Source organism: Haematobia irritans, chromosome 5 (assembly GCF_050003625.1).
Source record: "Haematobia irritans isolate KBUSLIRL chromosome 5, ASM5000362v1, whole genome shotgun sequence".
Lineage (NCBI taxonomy): Eukaryota > Metazoa > Arthropoda > Insecta > Diptera > Muscidae > Haematobia > Haematobia irritans.
Genome location: NC_134401.1, coordinates 93,467,557 through 93,494,770, shown reverse-complemented (window position 1 = coordinate 93,494,770; position 27,214 = coordinate 93,467,557). Strand labels below are relative to the sequence as shown.

Below are 27,214 nucleotides of genomic sequence, written 5' to 3'. Positions count from 1 at the left end.
TTCTACGGAAGGTTACCTTTTTCTAAATTTGAGTACGATCGGGTAATAAATAAGGGTTTTGTGGCCAAATTTGGGAAAATAGGGCGATACATATATACGGGAGCTATATCTAAATCTGAACCGATTCCGATGAAATTTTGCACACTTGAACGGTGATGACAAAAGTTACTTTTTCCCAAATTTGACGATAATCAGTTAGTAAAAAAGCGCAACGTAACCCCATTTGTCGAAATCGGGCGATACATATATATGGGAGCTATATCTAAATCTGAACCGATTTGGATGATATTTGGCAGAATTGAAGAGCGATGAAAAATATTACATATATATGGGAGCTATATCTAAATTTGATCCAAATTCAATAGCATTCGTCCTTGTACCCAAAAAACACACTGTACTAAATTTCACCAAAATCGGTATCCTGCGAACTACAAATACATGGACAGACGGACGGACGGACGGACACCAAGCGCTAGATCGACTCATATATATTTTATAGGGTCTAAAATCAATATTTCTGGTAGGCACATTTTTTGGCAGATCAAAGTTATTATACCCTAACCACTATGTGGTTTAGGGTATAAAAACGATGCATAATATAACAAGAATATTTTTTAGAAAAATATTTGATAAAAAAATTGCCGGTGGTGAGATTTGAACCTGCGTTTCTTATTTGTTCTTATTTTTTAGAGAGCCACCGTGGTGCAATGGTTAGCATGCCCGCCTTGCATACACAAGGTCGTGGGTTCGGTTCCTGCTTCGACCGAACACCAAAAAGTTTTTCAGCGGTGGATTATCCCACCTCAATAATGCTGGTGACATTTCTGAGGGTTTCAAAGCTTCTCTAAGTGGTTTCACTGCAATGTGGAACGCCGTTCGGGCTCGGCTGTAAAAAGTAGGTCCCTTGTCATTGAGCTTAACATGGAATCGGGCAGCACTCAGTGATAAGAGAAAAGTTCACCAATGTGGTATCACAATGGACTGAATAGTCTAAGTGAGCCTGATACATCGGGGTGCCACTTAACCTAACCTTATTTTTTCGTTCATACTAATAAAGAACATCTCGAGAAGCAATTAGAATGTTATTCCTTGGAGTCGTATTACGATCATATCACAAACATTTGAATTGACCATTCAACGCTTTATGTTCAATGGCGTTTGTAGCTGCGTATGCCAAGGCGTTCTGTTATGGTGCCATCAAACCCAGGTTCAACCCCTGATCGGAGCGAAAAGTTTTTAAAATTGTAAAAAATTAGATAACAGGACAATAATAGTTTAATAAAAAATATGGTTAAAAAAACGAAATTGGTTGACAAAAAAAATGTTTTCGCTTTTTAAATTCTTTCATTCAAATTAACTTCCAGGGCACAACATCTAAAGCAATGCAAATGATCCAAAAAGGGAGTACTTCCGTCCTATGACAAGCACATCCCAGCAAAAAATTGGAAGTTCTTCCAAAGGCACAACTTTAAAAGCACTTCCAGAAGATGTTCTTTTCATTCATTTTTTTAAAACATGCTTTTTTCATATTTTTAATAGGTAATTTTAACATTTTTTGTTTCAAATTGGTTAAAAACAGTTTAAGAATTCATAAAATGGTACAGATTATTTAAATTTTGTCGAAAAAAATTCTAAATCCAAAAATTGTGAAATTTCGAAAATATTTGATGCCAAACGTTTCAGACAAGCGTTAAAATCCATTAAAAAATATAAAAAATTATTTATTTGACAAAACATCACAGAATTTTTTAATTTACACCCAAAACATTGAATTCGGATCACACCTAAAGAAGTGATGCAAATTCAGTGCACCGGCTATTGAAAGTGAGGCCTTCCATCCTATGACAAGCCCATGTTAAATTCATCGCTTCTGCGTCAATTTTCCAGCACTTCCGGACCCAACAAAACACTTTCATTACTTTTTTGGCGACGCTTTTTTGCTGGGATGTAAAATTCATTGGATATGATGCAAGTTTGCACTACTTCCGGATCACAGATTGGGGATCCAAACTACTTTTTTGGAAGCTCTTTTTTTTTTTTTTGCTGGGATACTAGTCAAACCAATCTGCTTGGGAGAGCATCTGCCATCAACTTCTGAAATTTTGTATATTTTCAAATAATCCGCTAGGATGAAGAGATTTGAAAGGAAAATATTATCTTTGATTCATGGTGGTGGACATTTAAGATTGGCCCGGTCGAACTTAATGCGATATATATTGTGTATTTATACACTCCTTTATATAAACCGATCAAGAACGAAATTGTCTTATATAGGTATTTGATCTGTCGTTTTTGTCTAACATAGACTCCACATGGACGAACTTACAATTTAGAAGACAATTTTAAGAAGTTTTAAAAGACCTTGCCATCGGCAACTGTTCCCACAACCCAAGTGAATAACAGTATCAAAAATGTCCTACGCAATCCATGGTGCAGGGTACGTAAGATTCGGCTTGGCCGTATATACTTGCTTGCTTTTGTATTCCCCACACAGTAGGTAGATCTTTTCTTTTACAAACCTAGGGCTTAAGAAGAAATTTTCATCTTCCTTTGCAGATGGTCTGCCCCAAACTTTTCTTAAAAATTCCCTTGGGCTTTGAATAATCAAATACTCATAGATAATTATTTTGATTTAATTGTATTTATTGTTTTGTTTGTATCATCTTCTAAAATTTACAATGTTACGACAAATATTATATATATATTTATTTCATTTTTTTCTATAATATTTTTTGTAATCTTTTCCACATTGTATCTCTCGTGTATTCTATTTAATTATAAATGACAATTAATAATTATAATAAGAATAACTATTACTTAATTATATTTACTAAAAAAAGGGATTTCCTTTTAGGCATTATAGGGGGACGAGGGGGTTTTTCTTCTTGTGTTATAGTTTGTCTTGGGTTTTTTGATACATGTTTTAGTTTAGTTTTATTTTTTTTTTTTTTTTGGAACTACAAATAAAATTAAATTACATATTAATAATAATTAATAGTTAAGTTTTGTTTTCCTATAGCAAAGAAAAAAAAAATAATTATAAACAAAAAGTCAAAAGAATGAAGTACGAAAAATTAAACAAATTTTACAAGAAAACTCACTTAAACTCAATAAAGCTAAGGAAACTAAATACCGTATTCTTGGATTTTATTTTTCTCTATATGCAGTTGGTTTAAGAAAAAGTTGTTAAAATATAATAAAATAAAAATTATAATTCATAGTAAAAGAAAAATAAGTGATTATAATTAGGCAAAATTTTATTATAATATTTTACAATTAATTTTATATATTCTCAAAGAAATGGTTAAAAGGAATTTGTTTTTGTTTTTTTGTTTTGCAAAAGAATAAAACATTTACATAAATTTACAATCCAATTAGTTTTATAGAAAGAATCGTATACGTAGGGGGGAATTGTTGTTTATAAGAAAATTTATCAGCTGTCAATGTTATACTTAAAATTTATTTATTTTTAGTATTTAATTTATAAGCGGCAAATTAACATTATATTGCACTTAAATAGTTGAGTTGTTTGTTTTTATTTTAACGAATTAAAAAAAATTTTAGTAAAGAATTAAATTTCGAAAAAATCAAAAATCTTTAAATTAAGAATTGAACTTAATTCTCAGACTTCGAATGTGGGATTTATTTTTTAAATAATGAACATCATTGAGATCGTTTTAAAACTGATTTTATTTGCTTTTCTTTTTATTAATTTTTTTTAAGGTTTTTACGAAACAAGGCAATGGAAACTATTTGCTTAATTAAAAAACAGACACAAACAAAAATTTATGATAAATGATGAAAATCATTTAATAAATTGGTTTTTGGTGAAAAATGCATGGACGTAGCCAGGGCTGTATTTTAAGGGAGCCAGCTTAAAAAAAATAAAAATAATAAAAAGTAGAAAGATTTTAAGCTCGAAAAACATAGATTTTTGATAAAAAAAGAAAAATCTCAAAAATGTTTTTAATTTTATATAAACTTACTAAATATATATTCATACTCTTCAGGCTTTTTCCTTAGCTACGTCCAAGTAAAATTGTTATCGATGACTGTGTTTGTATGTATAAATGACTGTGATTTGAGTTAATTGTATGGTGATGATAATAGGGTCTATAATCTTATTTTTTGATTTGCTAGTTTTTGTGTTTTTTTTTAAATATGTAAGTATGTATGGTTTCCTTTAAAACAATTCTCTTTTCATGTGCTTCCATATGGTTAAGTTAATATTAAGATCATCAGCTGATTTGTTTTTTGTTAAAGTTTTTATTTTTTAAGATTTTTTCTCCATATTCATTTTACAAATTAAAAACAAAACTATAAAAATTAAATTTATTAAAAATAATATTTACACAAAATGCACATACAATTATCAATGAAGAATGTTGTTTTTTTTTTTTGTCTTTTTATTTTTTTTATATATTTATTTTTTAGATTTTCTTTTTTGTATTTAATAATTATTAAAGTAATTGTTTTTTTATGTCTTACATAATTTTTGTTTTTGTTAAATATATATATATATATACTATTTGATCCTTATATATCTTATTTATAAAACAAATATCTAGAAAAAATTATAAATTTTATATTGTTTTATTTATGTTTTTCTTTTAATAAAACTAAACAATATTTGTTTTAGATTTTTACACAAAATGTTTAAGTTAATTATTTTACTGTTATCAATTCTATTTCTTAAATTTAATTTGAAATAGTTGAAAAAAAAAAAACAAACAAAGATTTGTTTTTTTTATATATTTCTTTTGATATAAATGGGGGGTTTAGGTTGTTTTTTTAGTAGTTATTATTCCAATTTGTTATTGTTTCTGTGTGTATGTGTTTGTTTTTATCTTTCTAATTTAATATATATGCATTAAATTATCTATAGGATCGGTTTGGTAAAAGGTTGTTGTGGTTGCTATAGTAGAGGTTGGAGGTGTCTGTTAGACAGCTGGCCATACCCTGAAAATAAAAAAAAATATTAATTAGTTTAAATAGGTTTACAATATTTTTAAATTAAGTGTTTTTAAAAGACAAATAATTTTTAGTTGATGGATGTTTTAAGCTTATTTGTAATAATTCCATAAACCCAGATAAAACTAATTTCATGAAAATGAATGCGGGGATTTCCCCCAAGGTAATTATATTAAATCAGTTTCGTATGGACCTGAACTCCCCCTCGTTCTGATGAAATTAGACAGAGGAAAATGGGAGCAGTTAACGAGAGCATATCGATGTCTACATTCCAAAGTACGCTAAGCCTAAAAAGTGAATTTTACTGGAAACAAATTCAAAGTTTTTTTTTTGAAATTTATAAAAAACCGTAAAAGACAGAAATACCCTTATTTTCGGTCTTAAAATCATGTCTGTTATAAATTTTTTTAGTATCTGCGAACTCAAAATAGTGATAATAGAACATGGCTAAAAATGACTTAAACCACTTTAGACCGAACAAAGCTTTTTGCCCTTTTTAGATTGGACATTTTTTACAACGTTAGTCACAGGCTAAGTACAATATTAACCATAACTTTTGATAGAAATGTCCAATAAATTCGAACTTTTGACAGGATGCAATTCACATCAATCCGAATAAAAAACAGCGAACTCCATCAAAACATGCTAAGTCGACTTAGCGTACTCTGGAATGAGGGCATCGATATATTCTTTTGTTTTAACCCTCTAATAACCCTTTTTGCCAGCCGATTAAATATTCAATGTTAACGACACAAAAAGAAGAAAACTAAACAAGAAAAAATTATACGGTAAAATTCAGTATATGCTGTAAAGCCTATTGAATAGTTTTAACTAAGTTTTCTTTTTATTTTATTCATTTTTATTGTCTTCATGTGCGTTTTACTAAAAGCTTGCTGATTTAATGAAGTTTGGGAGTTAGAGGGTTAAGACACTATAAGATAGATAACTGATAGATAACTATCTCATCCGAACCGGCTGAAATCTGGTACATGGTGTTAGTATATGGTCTCTAACCAGCATGCAAAAATTAGTCCACATCGGTCCATAATTATATATAGCCCCCATATAAACCCATCCCCCGATTTGACCTACGGAGCCTCTTGGAAGGCCAAAATTTATCTGATTCAGTTCAAATGTGGTACGTGGTGTTAATATATGGCCTCAAATACTGATGCAAAAATTGGTCGAAATCGGTCAATAATTATATATAACCGATCCCCAGATTTGATCTCCGGAGCCCCTTGGAAGAGCAAAATTCATCCGATTCGGTTGAAATTTGGTACGTGATGTTAGTATATTGTATCCAATAACCATGCAGGAACTGGTTCTTATCAGTCCATAATTATATATAGCTCCCTTATAAACCGATCCCCAGATTTGACCTCCGGTGCCTTATGGAGATGCAAAATTCAGTATATGATATTTAACAACCATGCCAAAGGAGGCCCATATCAGTCCATAATCATATATAGCCCCCATATAAACCGATCACGAGATTTGATTTTGGAGCCTCTTGGAGGAGCAAATTTCCTCCGATTCAGTTGAAATTTGGTACATTGTACTAGTATATGGCCGTTAACAACCATGCCTAACTAGGTCCATATCGGTCTATAGTTATATATAGCCCTCAGATTAATCGATCCCCAATCACACAAAAATTGGTCAATCGATTGTGGATGACAGTCTTTCGTAGAAGTTTCTAAGCAATCCATGATGGAGGGTACATAAGATTCGGCCTGCCCGAACTTACGGCTGTATATACTTGTTTTATTTAAAAAATTAAAATTTTATTAAGAATTTATATGATTTTGATTTTTTAAATTGTGTCATAAAATTATTTAATGTAATTTTATTTTTTTTATAATTATTTCACTTTTAGATTAATTAACTTTCTTTTAGTTTTCTAAAATTTCATATGATATAGCACTTTACTTTTCAATTGCAATCAAATTTTCATTTTTGCTGATTTTTTCTGTGTATATTATAAACAGTGCCCTAAGGATGGGTTTGAAAACGAATAGGGAAAATCGCTTAGGACATAGAGTCATACGATTCCCACAGTTAAGCTCATTGCCTTTGGTGGTATAGAAATTCCCATTGGTCACTGTGCAAAATACAGGAGGCTGAATTTTAAGCTCAATGCTGAAGAGAAAAGGTGGCTTTGTACTTATGTAGCCTTACCGAAAACATATTTTTATCTTCAGTCACTATAGATATAAAATTTTGCGAAAGTGTTCTATAGAAAAAATTTTTTTTGACAAAATTTTCTATAGAAAAAAAAATTGAGAAAATTTTCTATAGAAATAAAATTTTGAAAAAAAAATTATAGAAATAAAATTTTAACCAAATTTTCTACAAAAACCAAATTGTGCTAAATTTTCGATAGGAATAAAATTTTGACCGATATTTCTATAGAAATAAAAAAAATTATCCATTTAATATTTAATTGAATTTATTTTTTCAATCACAGAATTACAAACGTCAGCAATCACTAAAAACTAATTTGGCCATTAAAAACCTGTATTGTTACAATAAATTTTGGTGATATTTGTTTCTGTAGAGTATACTCTCGTTTACTCGTAATATCAGCCAGATTGAACTTCTCTCAAATTTTTTCCAGATTGTGTGGAAGTGGGAAGTAACTCTATCAATGAAATCAAGGAGTGATTGGATATTTTTTAGGGCAAAGCTGCTTTTTCGAGATTAACCGTTAAAATTAGGATTAATTTATTTCAAGCGCACTTAGACAGATGCGATTCTTTTAAATATTGATGGGATTTTTTTTTTTTTGCTATTTTTTATCAATACTAAAACTTATAAAAGATTTATAAAAATTGATACTTCTAGTTGTTGAATAAGCATAATAGGAGATTTTCTCCAAATCAGAGCAATAAAAAAATATCCCATTGTGAGATATTTAGAGTAGATCGATGTGGAGAGTTCTAGCAATGTCATATTTCAAATTTTGGATAACTTAATAAATAACATGATCTAATATGAAATGGGCTATACAAAAAAAATTGTCTTCATTCACGAAATCAATACAAACAATTAAATTTAAATTTCTTCAATCACAATAGCGATAGTATTAATCACCAACGTCAATTAAAAATTTATTTAACTTTTTTTTTTTGATTACAGAAAAATCTTGAATCAATTAAATTTTTAAATCAAAATATTATAAATGTTATTTCGATTAAAATTTTAATTGGAATGTCATGGTGATATTTTTTTATAACCACGAAAAATTTATTATTATAGATTTTCATATGATTAAAATAAACTGACAAAAGGACGGACAGAAATTTTAAAATTTCGCATTGATGTTGAATGAGCATTGTGCGAAATCGATTGTTCGATGTTTTATAAAATTATAATATTTTTCGAATATTTTTTAATTTTATGTATACGTAGTATGTTTGCAATATACAATATTTTATTCTGCACTTTGTGCTGGATATACAAATTTTACCTACGTTAATAGCGATGGATTTGTTTCGGGCTGGTACCAGTACTGATGAGGTACATAACCACCCATTTGGGGCGGTGGATTATGATGATGAGTTTGCGGATGTGATACAGCTGGATGAGGTGGTTGCGGTGTCATTTGCGGTGGTTTATGATCGATCCAATGGGGTTTTTGATCCCATGGCGCTTGCGTAGGCGGACTTAACCCCGTAGGTGGAAATTCTACAAAGATAGAAGGAAAACAAATTTATAAATTAATGAAGGAATTGCAAAATTTATGATTTTTTTAAGTGTTTATTAATTTAATTTAAAGCAATAAAAATCAACTTACCGGGTGATAATTCAGACACAGGCGTACTTGAAGGCGTCGGACTATGTCCGGGAGGTAGATAATGTGATGGTGAACCACTATTTGAACCGCCACCGTTATTACCGCCTGGAAATAGAAGCAAAAAAGAAATTTTTAACATTGAATTTAGAAATCTAATAGAATAAAATAAGTTGCTAGTTTATGTACGACTATATTGACCTTTTTACGAAAAGGGTAATATAAAATATTTCATATCTGAATGAAAGCATCTTAGATGGTTTTTTATATTTGGAATAAATGTGTGAATTTCTTTTAAACAATGGGCAAAGAAATTATGACGAAAGATGCACACAATTTTTTTTATTCAATCACGAAATTAATTGATCCAATTAATTTTTTAATTGAAATGTCTTCAATCACAGAAATAATAGTATCAATTAAAAAATTAATTGACAGTCAATTAAAAAGTTAATTGATCCAATTAAAAAATTAGTTGATACTATTAATTTGTGTGATTGATTTTTATTTCAATTAAAAAATTTGTTGATTCAATTAAATGTTTAATTTTAAACTCAATTAAGATTTTAATTGGAAAAAATTTCGTGAAACTTTTTCTGTGTAGGAAGGCTGCCGAAAACTATTACCACACAGAAAAAACATTCACCAAAATTTTTCCAATTTAAATCTTAACTGAGTTTTAAACAAGTATATACGGCCGTAAGTTCGGCCAGGCCGAAGCTTATGTACCCTCCATCATGGATTGCGTAGAAACTTCTTCTAAACACTACCATCCACAATCGAATTACTTAAGTTGCGGTAACGCTTGCCGATGGCAAGGTATCTTAAAACCTCCTAGCACCATCTTCTAAATTGTATGTAAGTCCATATATAATCAAAAAAGATCGATCCAATACGTATATAATTCAGTTTGACAAAGTAGACATAAAATTTTGACAAAATTTTCTACAGAAATAAAATTTTAACAAAATTTTCTATAGAAATAAAATGTTCACAAAATTTTCTATAGAAATAAAAATTTTGACAATTTTCTATAGAAAGAAAATTTTGACAAAAATTTCTACAGAAATAAAATTTTAACAAAATTTTCTATAGAAATAAAATCTTGGTAGATTATTTTTGGCTCGAGTGGCAACCATGATTATGAACCGAATAAAATTTGAACAAAATTTTTCTGTAGAAATAAAATTTTGACAAAATTCTCTATAGAAATAAAATTTTGACTATGATGAAAATTTTATTATGAACCGAATAAAATTTTAACAAAATTTTCTCTAGAAATAAAATTTTGACAAAATTTTCTATAGAAATAAAATTTTGACAAATTTTTCTATAGAAATAAAATTTGGTAGATTATTTTTGGCTCTAGTGGCAACCATGATTATGAACCGATATGGACCAATTTTTGTGTGATTGGACCAATTTTGGTATGGTTGTTAGCGACCATATACTAACACCACGTTCCTAATTTGAACCGGATCGGATGAATTTTGCTCTTCCACGAGGCTCCGGAGATTAAATCTGGAGAACGTTTAATATGGGGGCTATATATAATTATGGACCGATGTGGACCAATTTTTGTATGATTGTTAGAGACCATACACCAACACCATGTACCAAATTTCAGCCGGATCGGATGAAATTTGCTTCTCTTTGAGGCTCCGCAAGCCAAATCTGGGGATCGGTTTATAAGGGGGCTATATATAATTATGGATCGATGTGGACCAAGTTTTGCATGGTTATTAAAGACCATATACCAACACCATGTACCAAACTTCAGGCGGATCGGATGAAATTTGCTTCTCTTTGAGGCTCCGCAACCCAAATCTGGGTATCGGTTTATATGGGGGCTATATATAATTATGGACCGATGTGGACCAATTTTTGCATGGTTGTTAGAGACCAACCATATACAAAATTTCAGCCGGATCGGATGAAATATGCTTCTGTTAGAGGCTCCACAAGCCAAATCTGAGGGTCCCTTTATATGGGGGCTATACGTAAAAGTGGACCGATATGACCCATTTGCAATACCATCCGACCTACATCAATAACAACTACTTGTGCCAAGTTTCAAGTCGATAGCTTGTTTCGTTCGGAAATTAGCGTGATTTCAACAGACGGACGGACGGACGGACATGCTTAGATCGACTCAGAATTTCACCACGACCCAGAATATATATACTTTATGGGGTCTTAGAGCAATATTTCGATGTATTACAAACGGAATGACAAAGTTAATATACCCCCATCCTATGATGGAGGGTATAAAAATATTGAATTAAAATATAATTGATTCAACAATTTTTTAAATTTAAACTAAAATCAATCATACAAATTAATAATATCAATTAAGTTTTTAATTGGATCAATTAATTTTTTAATTGATACTATCATTTCTGTGATTGAAGACATTTCAATTAAAAAATTAATTGGATCAATTAATTTCGTGATTGAATCAGAATTTTTTTTGTGTGCAGATCACTGTGCTGTTTAAGACTTAGTTTTAAAAAAATGTTTTTCGGCGGACCAATAACGTAAATAAATTTCAAAAACAGCAAAAGCTGCTGAATATCTCAGCAACTTGACGTTTGACCTACTGGGGCATATTCCAGAACTGAAAACCCCATGGCTTGGCGAGGTTCAGAAATAGCACGGGACCAGTATTTTTCAGTTTTGTAGAATTGCAAAAAATCTCGTTTTGACACGTGGAAAAGTAGTTTAATCGTTAGATGAATTCTTAGAATACCATAAATGGTGGATGGTTTTCTATATTACAGGGATTGTGAAGTCGTTTTCTAATTTATTTATTTTTTGTTTCAAAGTTTGGAAGGAGGACTTTCAACTTTCCGCCCATTTCCAAGCCATCTTTTTGCTTTTCTATAATTTTTAAAATTAAACTTTTGATTATTTAAAAGCAAATAGAGCCACATGTCAATCTCCTTTAATTCAAAATTTGATCGATGATTCGATTTGGCCACTATAGGAAGTCGGTTAATTGCCAACATCTAAAGAAAATGTCCGCTTGAACTTTTTCACAAAAAGTCGATTAGTGAAAAATCGACTTGTTTGTCCCTAATTTTGTCATTTCAGTTTCTGTTGTTTATTTCAAAATTTGATCTGTTTTTGCACTAATAAGCAAAACAGTTTAATAGCTTAATTTTGATATCAAATCCAGAACTGAAATGTGCTAGTACATATATGAATATTAAAAAAATTAAAATGTTTTTTTTTGTTTTATAAAAAAAACTTACCACCATGCATATTTTGATTTGGACTATGTTGACCGGGATTAGGACCTCCACTACCTAAAGGCATACCACTACCTTGACCGGGCACTTGGGCAGCTTTCATCATCTTTTTGTACTTTGAGCGACGATTTTGAAACCAGATTTTGACCTATAATGAGAAAAAAGATAAAAAAATAGATCAAATAACTGAAACTGAATAATTTACAAAAATCTAATTAATAACAATTTATATTAAAATAATTATATAACGATTTAAATCTATATTTAATAAATTCCATATGATTGCAAGGCAGTGATAAAGAGAGGGGGCGATCGAGAAAATGACACATAATAAAAACCAATTTGTTAACTAATTATGACATTAATAATTTTTCCCTACCACCATACCATTCATTATTCATCTCGGCTAATTTGTGGCAAAGGTGTTGCTTTGAATGAGAAATCTCAATGCACCAGCTAATATCATTTAATTGGCCAATATTAATATAAGTCTGTAATTTAAGTGTTAATAATCCAAATAACCATAGATTGCTTGATGGTCATCTGGAAATGATGGTAAGGGGAGATATATGGAGAGGTATAACGCTTTACGGCAAAACCCTTGCCTCTAACTAACTTCAACTTCATACAAATAAGGAGTTGCGCGATGAGTTGTATTTCTTTTCCATTTTCCTTTTTTTTAACGATTTGAAATTTTGTTAATAGAATCTTCAAGTAAGACATTTCGTGTAATGAATAAATTTGTCTAGACTTTTTTATGTTGATTTATAATATAAACGCAACAGGTTTATGAAGTATATCATCATTGAATTTATTATTTTTTAAATGTAAATAAAATACAGCAAACATGTTATTTTTTAAGAAATAATTTGTAATGCGTGTGTGTTGTGATTTCTCAACTTAGTTGAAATGATGAATATGTTTAAATTAACATAACAAATTTATTTTGTTACATATAATGGATTTTTAAGACAATTTATTTGCAATTCAGCAAGCTGAATTTGAGTAGTACTACTTCGTTTATTAATGAACAAACTATTATTATATTTTTAAAAATGTTTTCCTACGACTATAAGCCTATTCAGCTAGCTGAATACGATTAAAATATAGTTTTAAGAATTTTTATGGACCTAAATAAAGTCCACAAAGACAATAAATGATATAAAGATAATGTGTTTGTAGCTTTTATATTTGTATTTGTAGGATAACAAAAACATATTTTATGAATATGATTTTAGTTTAATCGACTTTTAAACTAAAAACTTACTTCAATAGGTGCCAGTAATAAATTTAATTTAAATTTGCTACACTTAACTCAGTTGTAAATAATTTAAAATGTTTGAAAATAAAGTTAATTAAGTTATATTTATTTTATTTCCATTATATATACTTAAGATTTTTAGATATGTTTTCTAGCTGAAGCAGTTTTAAAACTGCTTTCGTTCACTTATAAGCCTATTCAGCTTGCTGAATTTTCATGGACTTGTTTATATAAGAATACACATTAAAATTTTATTTATCTAGCTGTCATTAATTAATTTAATTTCATATTGCTAAACTGATTTAAGTGTAAATGCAATTCAGCAAATTGAGTGCATCAGTATTGGTGAAAATAAAGCTAATTTATATATTTTTATTTTATTTCTATTATGTGTAGTTACGATACTAAGACTATTTTGAATAATTGAATAAAATAAATAATAGTTTCATTGTTTTTTTAGAATAAATTAGCTGAATATCTGAAAATAGTTCAATAAATTTAATTTCATTTATAGTTCCTAAACTTTGGCATATTTAAATCCAATTCAGCAAGCTGAATAATTAAAAATCTGCACGCAGAGAAGGAATAAGATCACCTCAAACATGTTTTAAGAGCAAAATGTTTTTTTTTGTATGGTGACCATGTAACATGTTTGTCACTAAAATGTTATTTTCTCGTCAAATATAACCTGCTTGCCGAAATCAGATACATGATTTCCGAGAAAATAACGTGGTTGCGAAAACCATGCTACATGGTCACCACCCAAAAATAAAATTTTGCTCTTAAAACATGTTTGAGGTGATCATATTCCTTCTCTGGGTGTGTGTAAGTAAAACGATCTTCACTTATATTTATTGCATTTCGATATTTTATGACAATTTAAATCCAAGAATTTTCTATCATCTATAAAAAAAGATTTTTGTTTAATCGTCATTTACACTAAAAACTTATTTGATAGTAACGTCATATGGGTGAAAATAAAGCTAATTGAAATATTTTTATTCTTTTTTTAATAACTGAATAAAATTAATAATATTTTCTTTGTTCTTTTTGGATTAACAAAATATATGTAGCTAGCTGAATATATGAAAATAATGCAGTAGATTCAATTTCACTTATGGTTCCTAAGCTTTGACAAATTAAAATGCAATTCAGCAAGCTAAATAATCAAAGATATGTGTCAATAAAAACATATATCTATTGCATTTCTAAATTGTAGGGTATTTTAAATCCAAGAGTTTTCCACAATTCATCACCAACATTTTGTAGTGTACCAAATATGAAGTTAGACACAAATTTTGTTTCGAAATGCTTCGGAATTAATTTGTATTTTTTTTTACAATTTTTCAATAGAGCTAAAATTATATTTAAAAAACTTAACTATTTAGCTGAGCTGAATTGGATTAAAAGTAAAAAATAGATTTATTGAATTTTAACAGTCTTTTTGTAATAGCCTGGAAACAAACAGCTGAATTTATAACCAGAAATCGGATGATTTTTCTATGCACTTCAGTCGATCAATAGAGCTCGTTCGACATACAGACACATCCTGTCAAAATAAGATTCTATTCAGCTAGGTTAATATTGTTAATTTGTATTTCTTTAGTATATTCTGGGATTTATTTATCATTATACCCTTCACCACTACTGTGGTACAGGGTATAATAAGTTTGTGCATTTGTATGTAACGCCAAGAAGGAGTAATCATAGACCAACCTTTTAGTATACGGATCGGCTTAGAATTAAATTCTGAGTCGATTTAGCGATGTCCGTCTGTCTGTCTGTCTGTCGGTCTGTCTGTCCGTCTGTCTGTATGTCTGTCTGTCTGTCTGTCTGTCTGTTGATGTATTTTTGTGTGCAAAGTACAGCTCGCAGTTTTAGTCCGATTGTCCTAAAATTTGGTATAGGGTCCTGTTTCGGCTCAAAGACGATCCCTGTTGATTTTGGAAAAAATCGGTTCAGATTTAGATATAGCTGCCATATATATTTTTCACCGATCTGGTCATAATTGGCGTGTATATCAACCGATCTTCCTCAAATTCCGTACATCCGAATATTTTATGAGTCTCGAAAAACTTGCAAAATATCAGCCAAATCGGTTCAGATTTAGATATAGCTCCCATATATAGCTTTCGCCCGATTTACACTCATTTGCCCACAGAGGCCAATCTTTTGCTCCGATTTAGTTGAAATTTTGCACAGGTAGTAGAATTAGCGTTGTAACTATGCGTGCCAAATTTGCTTGAAATCGGTTCAGATTTGGATATATCTCCCATATAAAGCTTTCGCCCGATTTACACTCATATGACCACAGAGGCCAATTTTTAACTCCGAGTTAGTTGAAATTTTGCACAGGGAGTAGAATTAGCATTGTAACTATGCGTGCCAAATTTGAAATCGGTTCAGATTTAGATATAGCTCCCATATATATGTTTTTCTGATTTCGACAAAAATGGTCAAAATACCAACATTTTCCTTGTAAAATCGCCACTGCTTAGTCGAAAAGTTGTAAAAATGAATCTAATTTTCCTAAACTTCTAATACACATATCTCGAGCGATAAATCATAAATAAACTTTTTCGAAGTTTCCTTAAAATTGTTTCAGATTTAAACGTTTCCCATATTTTTTTTTACTAACATTGTGTTCCACCCTAGTGCATTAGCCGACTTAAATTTTGAGTCTGTAGATTTTGTAGAAATCTATCGAATTCTTCCAGATCGAGTGATATTTAAATGTATGTATTTGGGACAGACCTTTATATATAGCCCCCAACACATTTGACGGATGTGATATGGTATCGAAAATTTAGATCTACAAAGTGGTGCAGGGTATAATATAGTCGGCCCCGCCCGACTTTAGACTTTCCTTACTGGTTTTTCTATAGAAAATATTGCCAAAATTTTATTTTTTACAGAAAATGTTGTCAAAATTTTTGGTTTCTTTAGAAAACTTTGCCACAATTTTATTTCTATAGAAAATTTTCTCAAATTTTTATTTCTATACAAAATTTTGTCAAAATTTTTTTCTATTTTTATTTCTATAGAAATAAAATTTTGACAAAATTGGCTATAGAAATAAAATTTGGACAAAATTTTCTATAGAAAAAAAATGTGGACAACATTTTTTGGTACAATTTTCTCCAAATTTTATTTTTGTTTTGGAAAAATAGAATATATTTAAAAATACTTAAAATCAACCAGATGAATTGAATACAACTTCTAACGGTTTTGTATACTCTTAGCTTGTTGCTGAATATATAAAAAGTATTTAAATTAAAATATTTCTTTTCTTATCACATTTCAACATTGTATGCTAATTTAAGTACAAGAATTTTCCATCTTGCATCACCATATTTTCAAGATCATGAAATGAAACTAAATTTTTTTTATTATTCATTACAAGAATATTTCTCCCAGATCTCTAATGTCGATTACTTTTTATTTCATTATGACCATAACTTCCCGTCAGCAAACTATTATTACCTTACTTCCATTATAAATTATGACACTTCTCATTGTCTAACATAAAGCAAACAAAAAAAATTAAACACCATAAAATGTTAAAAATCTTTAGCAATTGTTATGATTGTTGTTGTTGTTTGACTGGGCTACTCATTTTTTTTTTTTTGCAACCTGAAAAGATTTCTATGCAAAGTAATAAAAATAATACCTGATGACCACTATATCCAGATTTATGGAAAGAGTAAGTAAATGTATATCAGCACCATTTACCATGGGCTTATAAAATAGACTTCTGTTGTGTTTTTTTTTTTATATCTAGATTAACTTCGAAAGTGGTTTTTCTTATAGCGAAAGTGGTTTGAGTATATTTTTTTTTCTTTGAATCTTGGATAAAGCCATAATAAAATAAAGAAACAAAACTTTAATATTATCTATATAGAGATAAAATAATAAATAAACAAAAGGAAAATATTGCAGTGGCTTTAAACGAGATAGACGATAGGTTTATGAGTTTATATGCTTTGATCGTTTGATATTTAATGGTTTCCTGTTACTAACTATAGTTTATAGTTGGTTTTTACTGAGAATATGGTTTTAATACAATATATTTATTATGTGCAAAATAGTAATACATGTATCTCTTATACGAAGACTTTTTATTCCAATTGTATACTAATCATAACGAATTGTAATGTTATGATGTATTTTGTTAATTAAAATTAATATCAAATACATTAAATCAATGGTATCCCCAATTTAAATTAAAATTACTCACAAAAGTACCCTACAATTTTTTTGCAAGTTTTTATAAACAAGGTTTTTTTTTTAATTTCGATTGCTTTGATTTTAATTATGCTTCTTTTTAGTAATGTGATAAAAAGAATTTCATGTACACGTGATCCAAATTCGATGAAAAAATATTTTTAATTTGGGGGAAATCCCAAATTAGTGGAAATCCCAAATAAGTGGAAAAATTAAATCAATTAAAACAAGTATATACAGCACTAAGTTCGGCCGGGCCGAAACTTAAATACCCACCACCATGAACCAAATATTAGGGTTTCCTTCGAAATTTCAGGAGGGCTTGAGGACACTTCCCGAAGACAAATTTAAAGATTTAACCTATGAGGACTATATCAGATTCTGAATTTTTAAGAACCATTTTTGTTTGAGTTTTAGAGGAATCATTAAGATCTTTTGTAAGTGTGCAAGAAAATTATAAAATAACATCTTGATTTGAAATCTTAAATCTGTAGAAGTAAAATCTGGAAATTTTACATTGAGTTTCAAGCTGATACTCACAATTTTCGGCACACTTCTTTATGGTCATAAAATACCTTTAGATTTAAAATTTCAGGCAAATTGGATAAAAACTACGATTTCTATAAGCCCAAGACCCCAAATCGGGAGGTCGGTTTATATGGGAACTATATCAAAACCAGGACCGATATAGCCTATCTTCGAACTTGACCTGCCTGCAGACAAAAGACGAGTTTGTGCAAAATTTCAGCACGATTGCTTCATTATTGAAGACTGTAGCGTGATTACAACAGACAGACAGACAGACGGACAGATGGACAGACGGACATCATTATATCGTCTTAGAATTTCTCCCTGATCAAGAATATATATACTTTATATAGTCGGAAATCGATATTTCGATGTGTTTCAAACGGAATGACAAACTTATTATACCCCCGTCACCATTCTATGGAGGTGGGTATAAAAAGTTACCTAACTAAATAAAATTATATCACTAAAAATTTAATTTGATTAATTAAATCCAATCTATATAACTAGATTATTTGAATAAATTATGTAAACTAAACCAGAACTTGGTTTAATAAATATTAAATATTTTTTATTTTAAACATAATTTTTTTTAAATTATTAAAAATTAATGTTAATTAAACTTGGTTTATTTTAGTTTGCATAATTTATTCAGATAATCTAATTTAAATATTTTAATTTAATTTATTTTTAAATAATAACATATTTTTATATTATTGATTAATAATCAAACTATTGTACATTATGATGAATTAAGTTAAATTAATTTAAATACATTAGATTCAATTTATTACCTCAAATAGATTGAAAATATTTTAAATTGAATGAAACCACTAAAGATTGCCTAATAATAATAAATGAAGTAAATTCAAACAAAACAAATTAGAAATATATTTTCTATCAAACTAAGCAAAAATATTATAATTTAAATTAAAATAATTTATAATAAATTAAAAAAAAACATTTAAGTAAAATCTTATAAAAATATCCAAAAAGTTAAATTGGTTGGGTCGAAAATCTCTGTACAAACAAAGCCATTATAAAAGAAAGTTGCAACTAAAACAAATTACAATATTTTACTACTTGCAACCACGGTTGGCACAATTGGTAAAATTCTACCAAAAATGGTAGTAGTTGTTTTTTTTTTTGGTAAATTGTAATTCATGTTTTTTGGTAGACTTTGCAAAATATTCCTCATAAATTCTCTGTTGAAAATTTTGACAAAATTTTTTATAAAAAAAAATAGGATAAAATTTTCTATAGAAATAAAATTTTGACAAAATTTAGTATAGAAATAAAATTTTGACAAAATTTTCTATAGCAATAAAATTTTCTAAAGAAACCAAAAATTTTGAGAAGTTTTTCTGTAAAAATAAACTGTTGCCAACATTTGCTATAAAAAATGATAACATTTTCTATAGAAATAGAATTTTGAAAAAATTTTTTATGGAAATAACATTTCGACAAAATTTTTTATGGAAATAAAATTTTGAAAAAAATTTCTATAGAAATAAAATTGTGGCAAAATCTTCAGAAAAAAACAATTTGGAACAATCTGGTTGGTTCAACAGAATGGAAAAATAATCGAGAAGGTTCAAAGGTTAAAACTAGAAGTGTCCATATGTAATAGGTACTTTAAGTTAACCCTCTAATGTCCAAGTCCGCCTTTAGGCGGGCTTCATTTAATAAGAAAGGTTTTAGTAAAGCACACCTTAAGACAACAAAAATGGGCAAAATAAAAAGAAAAGTTATTTGAAACTATTCAAGAGGCTTTGCAGCATATCTGAATTTTACCGTATACATTTTTTTTGCTTAGTTCTCTTGCTTTTGTGTCGTTACATTGAAAATTTAATCAGGTGGCAAAAAATTGGGGCATTAGGGGGTTAGTGTGGTATCACAATGGACTGAATCTAAATGTAAGTTAGCCTGAAACTTAGGGCTGCCAATTTAACATAGCCTAACCCAAACAACAAAAATTTTCTAAAAAAATAAAATTTTGAGAACATATTCTATATAAACAAATTTTTGACAAAATTTTATATTGAAAAAAAAAAAATTGTTGACAAATTTTTCTACAGAAATAAAATTTTTGACAAAATTTTCTATAGCAATAAAATTTTCGACAAAATTTTCTATAGAAATAAAATTTTGACAAAATTGGCTATAGAAATAAAATTTGGACAAAATTTTCTATAGAAATAAAATTGGGACAAAATTTTATGGTACAATTTTCTCCAAATTGTGGTAGATTATTTTTGCCTCAAGTGGCAACCGTGCTGGCAATATGATACAAAAATAAATTTACACTTTTTACAAAATTGAAGAAACCAAATTAAAAAAAAAAATTTTTTTGGTTGTTAAAAAATTCGCTATGCGAATCAAATTTTCTATAGAAATAAAATTTTGAACAAAATTTTCTATAGAAATAAAATTTTGAACAAAATTTTCTATAGAAATAAAATTTTGACAAAATTTTCTATAGAAATAAAATTTTGACAAAATTGTCTATAGAAATAAAATTTTGACAAAATTTTGTTTAGAAATAAAATTTGGACAAAATAATTTGGTAGAATTTTCTCCAAATATTGGTAGATTATTTTTGTCTCAAGTGGCAAACGTGTTGGCAAGATGATACAAAAATAACTTTACACTTTTTACAAAATTGAAGAAACCTAATTGAAAATTTATTTTTTTTTTGGTTCTTAAAAAAATTCGCTATGCGAACAAAATTTTCAATAGAAATAAAATTTAGAACAAAATTTTCTATAGAAGTAAAATTTTGACAACATTTCCTTTAGAAATAAAATTTTGGCAAAATTTTCTATAGAAATAAAATATTGACAAAATTTTCTATAGAGGTAAAATTTTGACAAAACTGGTTATAGAAATAAAATTTGGACAAAATTTTCTATAGAAATAAAATTTTGACAAAATTTTCTATAGAAATAAAATGTGGACTAAAGTTTTTGGTAAAATTTTCTCCAAATTTTGGTAGATTATTTTTGAGAACATTTTCTATATAAAAAAGAAATTTATATAGAAAAAATTTTGGCTGGCAATATGATACAAAAATAGATTCACACTTTTTACAAAATTGAAGAAACCTGATTGAAAATAATATTTTTTTGGTTGTTAAAAAAATTCGCTACGCAAACAAAATTTTCTATAGAAATAAAATTTTGAACAAGATTTTCTATAGAAATAAAATTGTGAACAAAATTTTCTATAGAAATAAAATTTTGACAAAATAATTTGGTAGCATTTTCTCCAAATATTGGTAGATTATTTTTGAGAACATTTTCTATATAAAAAAGAAATTTATATAAAAAAAATTTTGACAAAATTTTCTACAGAAATAAAATTTTTGACAAAATTTTATATAGAAATAAAATTTTTGAAAAATTTTCTATTGAAATAAAATGTTGACAAAATTGTCCATAGAAATAATATTTGACAAAATTGGCTATAGAAATAAAATTTGGACAAAATTTTATATAGAAATTAAATTTTAACAAAATTTTCTGTAGAAATAAAATTTTGACAAAATTTTCTGTAGAAATAAAATTTTGACAAAATTTTCTATAGAAATAAAATTTTGAAAATTTTTTTTTTTAGAAATAAAATTTGGACAAAATAATTTGGTAGCATTGTCTCCAAATATTGGTAGATTATATATATATTTTTTTTTTGTTGTTAAAAAAAATCGAGTTACATTTTGTTAAATTAATTTAAATTACAATTGAACTTAAACTTATAAAACTTACTAAGTTATATTAATTAAAAATCATAGGTCTGTTCGTTAGGAGACAATTAAATCTAACCAACATCAGTTTTTATTTTTTCCTCTTCCTTTGAAAATTGTATGAATTCCATTTTGCATAAAGTTACATTCCTAAGCATGCGTAACATATTTTTTAAGTCACTTATTCATAACTGCTGTTATCCTCCTACAGAGTTATTTTGTTTCATTTTGACTGATTCAACAAATGTTTGACATATTCAATGAGAGTAAAAGTATTTTCTGACACATAATTGAGTGAGTGAAAATATGACCATATTTAACAATATGTCAATAAAATTGTAGTCTTTTTTTTTGCACGGTGATCAAGCACAACTTTCAATTATTAACAAACAAGTGGCGTTTTGAGCAGCAAGCAGGCAAACATTGTAGCCACGACGGTGGATAGCTAGAGGTAGAAAAAAGTAAAAACTATGGGGATATCGATTATATTAGCATAGTCTCTCGTCAGCGGTAATATGTCTGGAAATTTTGCTGTTTCTTTTGCTGTTTTTTTTACGAAATGATGTTCACAAACATCGTTGTCACAGCAATATCCTTTTTAACCTACTTTCAATTTCTGTTGGCCAAGATATTTCGCCATGAATGATTACAAGTGATATAGACAAGACAACAACAACAACAAAAAGTGAACAGCAGCGACAGCCTCAACCCAGGCCATAACAATGGTAGTTATAGCTTGTTTCTCGACTTGTCTTGATCACTTCCTTAACATGTCACGTCTGATAATTTATGTGAGTTGTGAGTTTTTTTCGCATATTTTTTTTGCTGAAGCAAGAGCTTCTTTATACCAGCTAGCTAGCTGGCTGGCTTAATAACATTCACTCCACTGCTGGTGGAGTTTGTCGATGTTGCTTAACAGATTACAGACATTTATGACAGCTCTTCAAAAAAAAAAAAAAAAAAGACTGGACACAAGTGCTTGTGGTCTGACATTATAACTGCCCCATGTGAAGCTGTTAAGGCCTTTGCCAGGTCTCCTCACCTAAGTCACCTGGCCATAGATTTCTAGCCATAGCCCGATATCTAAGACAATATGAATGACCTGTTTATGGGATTTGGCGTATGGATATTTTTTCTTTTACGGTTTTACACCACCTTTTTCCACCCAATTTTATCTATGAGCTATCGATGTTTCCCCCCTTCCAAAAAAAAAGCGCATGGACCCCTATATAACAAATTACTTTTTGAATATGAAATGTCAACACATTTGCTTCATTTGAATTGCCATTAAAAATTATCATTAATTACCAACAATATTGGAGTTGATTTTACTCCCGCGAATAGTGGACATGCTGGACATAAGATCATGTTGTGGTCAACTAGTTTTCCTTTTTATTTAGGCTTTGTCTGGTGCGAGAATTATGAATTTGCTCCATAAAGTTCGTTTAAAATCTATTTAAATTTAATGACACATGATTGTGTTCGAAGACCGTCTGTCCCAGGCCTTTGCATAGTAGTAGGCTATGGAAGTAGAAGTAAAAATAATGTTGCATGTCTATTCTCCTTACAAAGCCTTTGGACTCAATTGGGTTTAGTTGAAGTCACAAACAGGCTAATTCAATTCTCCATACATACGAAACGTGGGAATTTTAAATCACAGAAGAAACTGAAGAGAATCAAAAACAAAAAAAAAGTGCGCAACCATTTTTTTTTTAATTTACTTATGGGAAAATATAAAATTGTAGAAATATTATTTGTTAAAGTGGAATTAATCGAAATTGTCATTTTATGTAAAAATTTGTGCTACGCATAAGCATAGGAGTAAGACATGGGATATGAAACTGGTTAACGATCAATATTTGTGAGATGAAATACGAAAAAAAAATACACAATGATAATGTATGAAATTGCAATTGTTATGATAGTTGAATATACAGTATTCAGCAAAGAATATGGTAATTAAAATTATTTTGTTTTCTCATTTAAAAGGATTATTTGTATAATTTGCTAATATTCAGCTGTGGGAAATAATATATTCAACAAGTCGATTTAACAAGAAAGAAGAAACTTAAGTAAAGCAGTAAAGATTTAATGAGGATATCTACCAAACCCGCTGTGGAAGAGAATTCTCATCATGGATAAAAAATTAATAATCTGCTTTACTAAAAGGTAAAGCAGTAACCACCTCTTCACCTTCGATATTTGCCTTTAAAATTAGTTTAGCGAATAAAAAAAAAAACGATTTTTTTGGCGTTCGTTCGAAAAAACTATTTTGGACTTTTATATCATTGAAAAAAAAATCCACCATCATCTACACTCCAAAACGGAAGGAACACTGAAAAAAAAGCATGCCCGGTTCCAAACATTTTGTCTTTACTTTCAAAATTTTGGTATTGATTCCGAGCCAAAGAAGCGGAGAATACAAGTAAGGATACTTTTAAGACACAATTCTCTTTTAACTTTGGGTTTTGTGTATTTCCTTCAAATTTTAATTTTTCGCTTTTTCAGCTTTTTTTTTCTTCATATGCTATCAAAGTCCTTTAAAAACTCGTTAACGGCAACTTTGTTTTCAAAATTAAACTCGACTTCCAGTAGTAATTATGCTATGTTTCAAGTAAAAAGCGTCTTTAAAATGAAGTGTTGAAAAAGATGTCCTATATTTGAACGAGTTTTTGCTTTGTAGTCAAGATGCAAAAAGACAACAAATTTAAAGACAATTTCATTAAATTTAAAGAATTTTTCTGAGTTATTAAAGTCAAGTTGACCTCAGCCCTAACGTTTTTTCTTTTATGTTATGATACCCATTTTTAAGTGGGTATCGTATTTTAAAGACATGAAATCTTTGACCCCAAGACAATATTTCTTTCAGTGTACTAAAGTCAATTTAACATTATTTTATTTTATGGAAACTATTATGTTTTAAGTAAAATTTCTTTAAGATTTTTTTTGAAAAATTATTTGAAAATTTGAAAAAGTCGAGTTTTTGCTTGACAAAAAACGTTTAGTTGAAAAAGCAATTCCTTAATTCCACGAATGATAAAGTGACGAAAATCTACGATCATCTTCACACTAAAAAAGAAGGCAATAAGTCAATTTAAATATATTTTATTTAATGTTTAAGTAGAATTTCGTTTAAAAAATGTAAAAATTTTGGACAATTATTTGAAAAAATTCGACTCTTGATTTTTTTTTTTTTGCAAAAAAGACGTTTAGTCGCAATACTTAATCCCTAATTCCATGGAGGATAAAGTGACAAAAAGGGAAGGCACTAAAGCCAATTTAACTTTATTTATTTCCTTAGTATGAGAAATTAACATTCAAAATATGGAAACCTTGTAGCATTGCCTATTTCACTGATCTAATTTCACAATATAAAAACAATGCAGCATGAGAGGAAGCGGATGACACTGAATCTGGCTCAACTTAAAACAGAGATAGGTAACATGCCAGCCCTATTTCAGCAGGATTGTAAGGGAGAGAGGCAGTACCAACTGCTTACAAAACAACCGAATCAGCGCTAATTTTTGTGAGCGATATCCCGATTTAGAGCAGCTTCTACACTCAAAAAAAAGTTTACTTGGATCCAAAGTTTTTGACCTTCCCTTAAGGATTTTGGTATTGATTCCGAGCCAACGATGCGGCTTCTTTATAATAAAGAAATTTTGTTAGTGACCTATCTGTTTTTAAATCTACGGTCAATAAAATTAAAATTAGGATACAAATCTCATTTATTAAATTTTCATTCTTTTTCATTTCTTTCGCGGTGTATTAATAAAGGTACTCACAAATGGCAGTTTAAAAATCCAAATTATAACGGATACTTCAAAGTAAAAAATGTTTTCTTAATTCCAAAAAAAAAAACTTTAAACCAAAGACGCTAAATCCTCTAATTAAGTATTAGCCTATATTTAAAGCGTTTTTATCTTAAGTCTAAAGTTTCAATATGTCAGATAATTTAAGGACAATTTCTTTAAATCAAAAATGTGTTTCTTTACTTTAAGGAAAACTAGTCTTAGTTCAAAGACATGGGTCCTTAACGGAGGGACGCAAATTTACAAAATTTGTGTCCTAAATTTAATTAAAAACATTTTTGAAGTAAAGATTATAAACTTTGTTTTAATTAAAATGTCATTATTTTAAAGAAATTTGTCCTTAATATTTTGTAAATTTCTTATCCTAAAATTTAGGTTGCGTAGTACATAGCGCTGATATAATTGCTCATTTTAATAGAAAGAAAACGTGAAGGAAAACAGCACTACCTCTCATGCATCTATGCTGCATGAATTGGTTGCAATAATAACGTAAACGAATGATCATAAACTAGTTTGATTACTCGTTTATGTTATTGCCACCGATTCATGCATTGAGGATGCACTGCCTACTTTACTGTATACCAAAAAGCGCAACTAAACTCTTATTGCTGAAGTATTTTTTGCTGGCATATTGAAGAATTCATTAACACTATAAATATTGTTTGCTTTGAAGAGAATTCGATAAATGGAATATTTGTCATAATTTAAATTCGTAGATCCTAGACTTAAAGTTAGATAGCACACACAAAAATTTTTTTTTTCTGATTCAATCACGAAATTTATTGATCCAATTAATTTTTTAATTGAAATGTCTTCAATCACGAAAATGATAGTATCAATCACAGTTTTAATTGGGCATAGAAAAAATTCTTGATTAAAAAATTAATTGATTTCATTACCAAATTTCAATTAATTTTTTAATTGATTCAATTGAAAATTTAATTGATGTTGATTGCAAAACTCAATTATTTTAGTAATTAAAAAAGGTAACTATTTTCAATAACATTCTGAATTGGCTTATAACTTTTATTTGGACTAACAATTGATTGTTTGAAAAAAAAAATTAATTAAAAATTAAAAAAAAATGTTCATCACTTTTTTAACTGACTTAGTCTTCCAAATTTGATTAAAAGTTAATTGTATCAATTAACTTTTTAATTAAAAATTTTAAAAATTTCAATAATTTACTAAATTAACTTAATATTTCTATCTTGATTAAAAAGTTAATTGTACCAATTAATTTATTAATTAAAAAAAATCAACTTCAATTAACTTTTTAATTGGAAATATTTTGGTGATATTTTTTTCTGTGCACCCTTAAAAACGTCTTTAGTTGAAAGAAGCAGTGTTTTTCCTATCTTTGTCTTAAGGAAGCTAAAAACCTTTGAATACAGGTAAACATTTTTTTTTTTTTTAATTTGGGAATACAAAAAAAATTTTTTTCATCGATTTTTGTTTTTTATTAAAATCTTAATAAATTGTCAAAAACTTTCAATTAAAACGTTAAAATGTTGTGTGTTTGTTTTTATATATAATTTTTTAAATCTTTCAATATCCTTTAGAAGCCTACATTTGCCTATTAACTATATCAGCACAATTTTAGGAATATTCTTTGCCTCTTAGAATTTT

At 28.5% G+C, this 27,214-nt stretch overlaps 1 protein-coding gene across 4 annotated transcripts in view; it reads right to left on the bottom strand.

The window, feature by feature from the left end:
• Positions 1 to 4,840: 4,840 nt before the first annotated feature.
• The window catches only part of Dll (homeotic protein distal-less), a 144,987-nt gene continuing 122,613 nt past the window's right edge, over positions 4,841 to 27,214 (bottom strand). For 2 of the 4 annotated variants that reach the window (XM_075311162.1, XM_075311164.1), the window contains 4 exons: positions 12,022 to 12,166; positions 8,771 to 8,875; positions 8,444 to 8,661; positions 4,841 to 4,959 (listed from right to left, as the gene is read on the bottom strand). In XM_075311162.1, the coding sequence (XP_075167277.1) occupies positions 8,444 to 8,661; positions 8,771 to 8,875; positions 12,022 to 12,166 (468 nt within the window). In that variant the 3' untranslated portion in view covers positions 4,841 to 4,959. The remainder of the gene's footprint in view (positions 4,960 to 8,443; positions 8,662 to 8,770; positions 8,876 to 12,021; positions 12,167 to 27,214) is intronic. The other 2 variants (XM_075311161.1, XM_075311163.1) reach the window with 1 other exon arrangement.